This window comes from Saprolegnia diclina (assembly GCF_000281045.1).
Source record: "Saprolegnia diclina VS20 unplaced genomic scaffold supercont1.167, whole genome shotgun sequence".
Taxonomy (NCBI): domain Eukaryota; phylum Oomycota; class Saprolegniomycetes; order Saprolegniales; family Saprolegniaceae; genus Saprolegnia; species Saprolegnia diclina.
The window spans coordinates 2,850-10,713 of NW_008246234.1; the positions used below are offsets into that span (position 1 = coordinate 2,850).

Here is a 7,864-nt window from a genome sequence, read left to right on the forward strand (position 1 = left end):
TTTGAGAGGGTAGAGCTAACGATTTCGGCCACGATCGCGCAAAAGCCAACATCGCTGGGAACGCAGCCACGAGCTCCCGTCCAGACGTCGTTCACTGCATCTATGGTCAAGTTCCGCGCCGCCACAAGAGCGTCAAAGAAGACTCTGGTATTGAGAGGCATCACCTTGTGTCGAAGTACAGGCCAATCATGGCGTTCCGCGACGTCTGCAACTGGACGACGTTGCATCGCATCCGATGTTTTGCGTGCTATCCTCAAAGAGTTCTCCCACCGAAACGCGAATGATTAAACCACATACAGATATGTCATTCATAAAACATGCAATCGAGACCGTAAGCGTCAGTAAAGGTCGGGAATACCGAGCCACGCGGGGCGCGACGAAAGCTTCACCAACGACTCCATCGTCACGTTCTCGTCGAACGCGACACGATGGCCATCGTGGATGACGGCGACGTGCCCGAGGGGGTTCTCGAGCGGCCGCGCGAATCCCCACTCGGAGACGGCAACGACGTGAACGCCGCCGTACGCGAGACACACAAACCCCTCGGACGCCAAATTGAGCGACTCGCAGAGCATGAGCGGCGGCACCTTGGCGCGCGTCATCTGCAGCGCAATCTCGGGCGCCATGCGGTGCGTCGACTCCATGAGGACTTTGTGCAGATTCGAGGTGACTGCTTTCGGGTCCACGGGCTCTTTGGCCAGGCGCAGCGACATGAGCGAGACAAGGATGCTGTTGCTGCTGTGCGTCACCGCGTGCCAGACGACGTCGACAAGAAAGGTCGCCGCCGACGAGAGAATCGTAAAGTAGCCAAAGAGCTTGAAGTAGAGCGTGAGGCAGTTGATCTGCGTCCCGTAGACGTTCAAGATCGAGTTGGCGTAGTGGCTCACGATGGCGCCCGTCCAGCGGTAGCCTTGGAAGAGACTCATGCCCTGGTTTGTCACGTAGATTGGAATGTAGATCCACACCACTGGGGCGCCGAGGAGGAAGAGGTCTTCGGACATGGCAAACGCGCGCTTGGGCCCGAGGAACACCTCGACGAGCCGCGATGCAAGCAGGAGTAAAAATGCACAGGGCCAAATGATGCGCGTGATCGACATGTACTTGAGCGCGAGCTGCGTGAGGGACGAACCGGCGTAGATGACTTGCTGGCAGTACATCACCACGTCCTCCGTGCTCGCAAACGCCTCGAGCGTCAGCAAGAGCAAGATAAAGAGGTTGTGTCGCTCGCGCTTGTGCAAGACCAAGCCAAAGTTGCGGCGCCGCAGCCACCGGAAGAGCGGCTGGCGCTGTCGAAGATACACGAGCAGAATGGGATAGTAGACGGACGAGGCGCGGTAGTACGTAATGACACCGATGATCCCGAGCCGGTACGAGTCCTTGTACGACGGACGAATCTGCGTCAAGTCGCCTTCCGAGTAGTGGGTTGTCGTGACAAAGACCGACGAAGCGCCGCGAGTCACGACGTTGGCGTACGCCGTCCGCGTCGTCCGCGCCGACCACGGCGCCGACGTGTCGCCGTACCACGCTGACGTCGAGATATGGGTGGCGGTGCCGCCAATGTGGATTTCGGCAGCGCACCCCAGAAGCGGCTCGAGGCTAAAGACGGGCTGCGTGTACGTCATCGGGATGCTCGTGAACGCGGACGATTTGTCAGAAACGTTGGCGACAAGCACCTCTTGGACACCAGACGTCAGATTCAAAATGTAAAAGCCGCCAAACTCCTTGCACCACTTTTTCGTTTCCGTTTGGCTCACGCGGTAGTTGATGACGCGGCCGTTGGTCGTGACGTACTCGTCGCACGGGAAGCTGTCGCCTTCGCCGAGCGGAGTAAGGCAGTTGCGGTCGGCAGAGCTCGTCTGGACCGACCACTGCGTCGTCACGGTCGTGCGGCCATCGGGCAGGTCGACGCGGTGGCCGTTGGGAAACGTGCAGTTGCCAAAGAAATTGCTTATGTGCTGGGTCGGACCCTTGTCGGTGGGGTAGTAGGACCGGCAGGTCGCACCAGCGAGGGACCCGGTGCCGTAGACGGGTAGCTCAAAGTAGCAGTCCAGGAACGGACCGCTCATTGGGCAGACGCGGGATGAGACGTTGTTGAAATTGTTGGCGACCGTGAGCTGCCACACGACGTTTTGGTTGTTGCTGTCGAGGTAGATGAAGTAGCCGTAAATCGTCTTGAGCGGGTCCACGAGCGAGTTGATGGTGACGAGCACCCAGAGTGCAAAGACGGCGATCGCGATCGGGTTGAGACGGTCGTCGGTGGTTGCGCCCTTGACCAACGTCGCACTTTTGAGCGTCGCACCATTGACGTCCTTGGCCTCGGATTTTCTGGTCTCTGGGAGCACGTCGTCGAGCTGGACCGAATGGCGCTGCCCGCTGGCTTCGGCTGGCAACGTCAATACCTCGTTCGCACTTGGCGCGTCGCCCGATGTCGTCACCATTGCGGGTGTGGACGATGCGTCGGATTTGTTTCTGACGCGCCTCGTGGCTGTTTCACCGCTCGCGCGCCCTTTGGCGTAACGCCAACGCGAGTAATCGCCATGCACAGTGACGAGAGCGACAGTATCTGACGCTTGATAAACGAGATACTGCTGCATCTCCTTTCTTGTGCGTCGGACACGCCCTAAAGAGAAGCAGGGTTGCTCAAGCGGCTCTGTGCAGCACACAGAAAGAAGACTTTGCCACCATTGACAGCAGGGGCGGGACAACCAAGTGGTAGCCAAAACCGCCGTGAAGGCAAAGCACATGCTCCATCTTGCGCCGTCTTTTTAAAGGTCCAACCGACGAAACCCACAACCGACGCCCCTCGTGACTAGATGCACTGCGTTGCTTCCGCAATAGTCCAACAACACATGCTGCCTCTGCGCGGTGTACCCCATCGGAAGAGCCGCCGTGCCGGAACTCGTTCGGGATTGATAGCCTTGAAGGAAAACCTCCCACAATAAATCACCAAAAACACAAACACGCCCGCCTCTCAACGCCACCGTGACCAGAAAAACCTGTAGGAAATAATATCTTAATAGACTCATTCCAACAACAATAGTCCAACAATGACATAAATATCGACTTGATACTTTCGAACGCCAAGGTATGTTATCGTCGTTGGTACGAGCATTGAGGAACGCATCCAACTAAATTCATCGATGCTTGCATTAGTGAATCGACGTCTCCAATTGCTGGCGCATCGACTCGACGACAGTGACAAGGTGGTCGACGGTGGCTTGCAGCGTCGCGATTTTGTCGTCCGGCGTCGCTTCGGCGTCGTCGTTGCCGCGGGTGTAGTCTTGCATGGCGAGCTCCTGCTTGGAGACGGACTCGTCAAAGATCGGGTTGCGCACGCGGCCGCTCGGGAGGGCAAAGTGCAGGAGCTGCTCGCGCTCGGCCTGCGTTTGGCCCAACGCGATCTCGAGCCGGAGCACGCAGCGCGCGTACGACGCGAGGGCCCGCGCCTGCAGCTTGTCCCAGTTGCCGTCCACCGTCTTGTTCATCATCGCCAGCAGCAAGTTGAGAAGCAGCACGACCATGACCGCGCAGTGAAACATGCGCAAAACCAGGCCAAAATGCAGCAGCACGTCGGGTAAAACGTGGTTCCCGTCGCCGTCCTTGAGGGTAAAGTCGTCGCCGCCGTTGTCTCCATAGAGCACAAAGTACGTCGCGCGGAAGCTGGCCCAGAGCGTCTTGTAGCTGTCGGACTTTTGCTGAAAGATAAAGTAATACGCGCACGTGAGGCCGCACTGGAAGACGCCGTAGAAGATGAGAAAGTCCCACACGTCGCCCATGACGTCCTTGACGATCGGGAGGAGGTACCCGGCCGTGCGGTTGACCTCGAGGAACTGCAGCGAGAGCATCCAGAGACTGAGCGTGAGGAAGGCGCCGAGACAGAGGTAGACCTCCTTGAGACTGCCCGAGAGCGGGGCGCAGAGGCGCCAAAAGTGCAGTGGCGTGAACACAAAGATGACGCAGAGGTGGGTGAGGAGCTGGAGCTTGTTGACGTGCGACGCGTAGTAGCGGCGGTACGTCGGGAGGAACGGCGTCATGAACGGCAGCACGAGGATGAGAAGAAGGATCCAAACGGCCTTGCGAAGTCCGCCGCTGGCCTCGATGCGCTCAAAGATCCACGGATCTTCGCCGAGCACTTCACGGTACTCGAGCAAGAGAAAGTACACTGCGCAGCCAAAGAGCACGGCCAATGTAAAGTACAAGTTGAAGAGCACGGTGGCCTCGACGACGGCTTCGCCCGCGCTCGGGATCGCCAGCGTCAAGACAAGCACGAGCGGTGTCGCCACGAGGAGCGTCCATACGAGAACCCGGTGGAGCAGCCACGTCTTGGCCTTGGCCTTGTAAAAAACCACGTTGGGGATCACGAACGACGCCTCGAGGATGTCCATGCCGTCGTACATGCGCCGCGTGAGCCGCGCAAACGTCATGGGCTCCAAGTAGTGCAAGTGGAGGCTGGCGACGGCGCTGAAGACGAGGAAGACGACCCAGATGACAAAGCTCGCTTCGATGCGCAGCGCGCGCTTCTCGGCGGCGCGATACGCGGGGTCGTTGACGTCGAGGGTCTTGAGGGCGTCGATGCGCTTGAACGCGAAGGCGCTCATGACGACCATGGTCATGGCCATGAGCATCGCGACGAAGAGGAGGACGTGCTGGTAGTACTTGCGCGCGCCAAAGAGCTCCCACTTGATGTCCAGCACACGCTGCAAGACGACGTGGCTCAAGACGCTGAGCTTCTCGTCGTCCTCGTACGCGAGGATGTGGCCGTTGAGCACCGAGTACAAGGCCGAGCTCTTGATGTGGTACTTGCCGTAGATCGCGTCGAGGTCCTTGAACGTGAGGTTGTACCGGCCATCGCTGTTGACAAACTGGTTTAGGTACCGCAGCGCGGCGGCCGGGTCGCTCCCGAGGGCCTGGCGGAAGAGCCGCTCGCTGAACGCTGCGCCGTCGGCCACGTTGAGCTCGGCGCGCAGGTGCTCGTGATACGGATGGTGGGGCGTCGTCGCGCGGTAGTGGGCCTCGCTGCGCAAGAGTGCGGCGCACGGGTGGTTGCCGCGGCGCAGCGCGTGCTCGAGCGGCGACATGCCGCCAAAGTCTTCGAGGGCAATGTCGGCCGTCGGGTCGAGCAGGAGCTTCTCGAGAAGGAGGAGGTCGCCGTCCTCGCACGCGCGGTGGAGCGCTGTGCGGCCGTTGGCGTCGACGCCCAGCACGCTCATGCCCCGCGACTCTCGCATCGTCCAATGACCAGCGGCAGCTTGGCCACTGCGCTGGATTGTGGCCGATCCTGTGCCAAATATTTTTAAAAAATCGAAATCGCCAGTATCAATTGATATCAACTCGCCCGACGCCGGACCGACAAGAGGCAGCTTCCGCAGCCTTTGCGCAGAGCAAAGCGACAAAGAGCAAGCGCAAGGTGCCCGCGCGTCGAGCTGCGGCCAAGGATCGTACCGTACCGGCGCTTGGACGTGGCGCGGCCTGGTTGAAGTTGGGGATGTGCTTTGCGTTCCTGAGGATACCAACTGCGACGGAGCTTCGTCTCGGTTGGGTCAACGAGCCTCTGGTACACTACTCCAAGATATCAAGTTGCTGCATTCATCGACGTGTGATCGTCGTGCTTGCAAACCTTGACGTTGTCTGCTGTGCCTTTGCTGAGCAAGCAGGGAGTATGCGCATAGAAGACACGCTCTCAGCTGACGGGTGCGATCAGTACTGTACGAGGGGCGAGGGTGTCGAGTTGGCGGATGGCGAGACGTTGGCCTTGAAGCCACATAGAGCACTCTACACTTGGTCTAGTTCTTCTCTAGTTCGTCGTCTAGTCGACTAGTCGCTCATCAACCATCAACCACCGTCGTCGTTGCGAGTTTGCCGCAGATTGCCCCGTCGCCGATCACTCGTTCAGAACCCGCCGTACATTCGGGTACGTACATGACACGTACATTGCACGTACGACCACGTCGAAGGAGACCTCGGCCGCGGCCGAGCCACCATGCTTGGGCGTACGTGGCCGCTGCCGTGGCCCTGGTCGCTGGCAGCTGGCGCCGACGACGTCCCATGGCAGGCTGCTGGATCGCGCACGTGTGGCCGCGCGACGAGGACCAGAATCCCACTTTGCACCAGCTGGCAGGTCGATGGGTGCCATATTGGCCGCAGTTGAGAATTCACCGATGGCGATCGCCGTCAGCTACCGGTCGCTCGAGGGCGCGCGCGTGAACGCCATCAACGCGGTCGACGGCAAGGGCCGGACAGCGCTTGCCCGCGCCTGCCACGACGGCAACTTTGCAGAGGTGCTGCAGCTTCTCGCGCACCCGCACATTGACATTTCGCTCGAAGACGACTCGGGCATGTCGCCGATCGAGTGGGCCATCAAGCACAACCACCACGCGTGCGCAAGCCTCGTGCGCAATGAAGCGTACTTCCGCGCGTCCCACCGCGACAACGCCTTCCAGACGCACCTGCACGCCGAGCTGCAGTGCGCGGACGCGGTCTTTGACGAGCGGCTCTTCCGCCAGGCGGTCGAGACAGACCCGTCGGCCGCCATGAAGTACCTCGACCAGTTTGCGTCTTCGGACCGGTACTACTACCACTTCTCGCAGCTCGACGCGATTTACGGCCGGAAGAACGTCAAGTCGTCGGCGCTGTATGCGATTTTGAACAGCAACATCTTGCCGGCGCAGGACGAGGCCAAGTACGTGTGCCTCCAGCACGTGGTCATGCAGCGCATCCTCGACATCAAGTGGGAGCTCTTCGCCGAGCGCATGTACTACTTCCAGCTGCTCATTTTCGGACTCATGATGACGGCCATGACCATGGTCATCGCGTCCTCGTACGCGATCGCCGTCTACATTGAGAAGGAGCAGCTCGACGAGGTCGTCGACGAGGACTCGACGACCGGCGTCACGATCCGGCTCATGTTCCACCTCTGGAGCCTTGTGTGCATCTACTGCCTCGTCGCCAAGGCGCAGCTCCGCGGCCTCACGCCCGAGTACCTCTACCGCCTCGCGCGCTGGCAGCACGACGGCGTCTGGGCACCCTTCGACCGCAACATCACCATTCCGTCGCTGTCGCTGCACAAGTCGTACGCCAAGTGGTACCTCTTCAAGCTCTCGATCGTCGTGACCGTCCTCTTCGCGACGCCGTGGTGCGCCTACATTGGATTTGGCTTTACCGGCGCGCTCGGCATCGAGAAGCTCGGCTTTATGGTGCTGGCGACGGTCATGTCGACCGCCGGCGTGCTCCTCGTGACGGCGCTCTACTTTCTCTTGCTCGAGTACCGCGAGATCCTCGGCGAGGACCCGTGGATCCACGAACGCCGGGCGAACGCGGGTCTCTGCGGCTGGCTGTTCTGGACGTTTGTGCTCGTCTTCTTGCTGCCGCTCGCGACGCCGTTCATGCGCCGGTACAAAAAATACTTTGGCTCGTGGTTCAACATTCTCCAGCTCCTCACGTACATGTGCATCGTGCCCTTTGCGCTCCTCTCGATCCTCTGCCTCGTGCCTGAGTTCCAGGGCCTCATCAAGGACGTCTACCTCTGCCTCGGCGCCTTCATCACGCTCAGTCTCTGGATGCTCTCGCTCCAGTACCTCGAGGTCAACAAGACCGCCGGGTACCTCCTCCCGATGCTCATGGACGCGCTCGGCGACGTGTGGGACTTTGTGGTCTTCTACGGCGTCTTCCAGTGCGGCCTCACATGCGCCTTCTACTTTATCTTTCAGCAAAAGTCGGACAACTACAAGACGCTCTGGGCGAGCTTCCGGACCACGTACTTTGTCTTGTACGGCGACAACAACGTCGACGACTTTGCCGAGACGGACCTCGAAGGCGACCGCGTCCTGCCGGCGCTCATCACCCAATTCGGCTACGCCCTCCGGAT

The 7,864-nt window shown here is 60.0% G+C and overlaps 3 protein-coding genes across 3 annotated transcripts in view; 1 reads left to right on the forward strand and 2 right to left on the reverse strand.

Annotated features, from left to right (window-relative positions):
- Positions 1 to 295: 295 nt before the first annotated feature.
- SDRG_16955 (hypothetical protein) lies at positions 296 to 2,488 on the reverse strand. Its single transcript, XM_008623181.1, has one exon. The coding sequence runs from the start codon at positions 2,436 to 2,438 to the stop codon at positions 339 to 341; it is 2,100 nt and encodes a 699-aa protein (XP_008621403.1). The 5' UTR covers positions 2,439 to 2,488; the 3' UTR covers positions 296 to 338.
- Positions 2,489 to 3,045: 557 nt separating this feature from the next.
- On the reverse strand, positions 3,046 to 5,617 carry SDRG_16956 (hypothetical protein). The gene has a single exon (XM_008623182.1). The coding sequence runs from the start codon at positions 5,226 to 5,228 to the stop codon at positions 3,150 to 3,152; it is 2,079 nt and encodes a 692-aa protein (XP_008621404.1). The 5' UTR covers positions 5,229 to 5,617; the 3' UTR covers positions 3,046 to 3,149.
- A 308-nt stretch (positions 5,618 to 5,925) lies between these two features.
- The window catches only part of SDRG_16957 (hypothetical protein), a 5,253-nt gene continuing 3,314 nt past the window's right edge, over positions 5,926 to 7,864 (forward strand). The window contains exon 1 of the mRNA XM_008623183.1: positions 5,926 to 7,820. Coding sequence (XP_008621405.1) covers positions 6,123 to 7,820 — 1,698 coding nt within the window. The 5' untranslated portion in view covers positions 5,926 to 6,122. The remainder of the gene's footprint in view (positions 7,821 to 7,864) is intronic.

Excerpts from the sequence above, each read along its gene's own strand:
- SDRG_16955 (XM_008623181.1), bottom strand. The coding sequence starts at position 2,438 with ATGGTGACGACATCGGGCGACGCGCCAAGTGCGAACGAGGTATTGACG.
- SDRG_16956 (XM_008623182.1), bottom strand. The coding sequence starts at position 5,228 with ATGCGAGAGTCGCGGGGCATGAGCGTGCTGGGCGTCGACGCCAACGGC.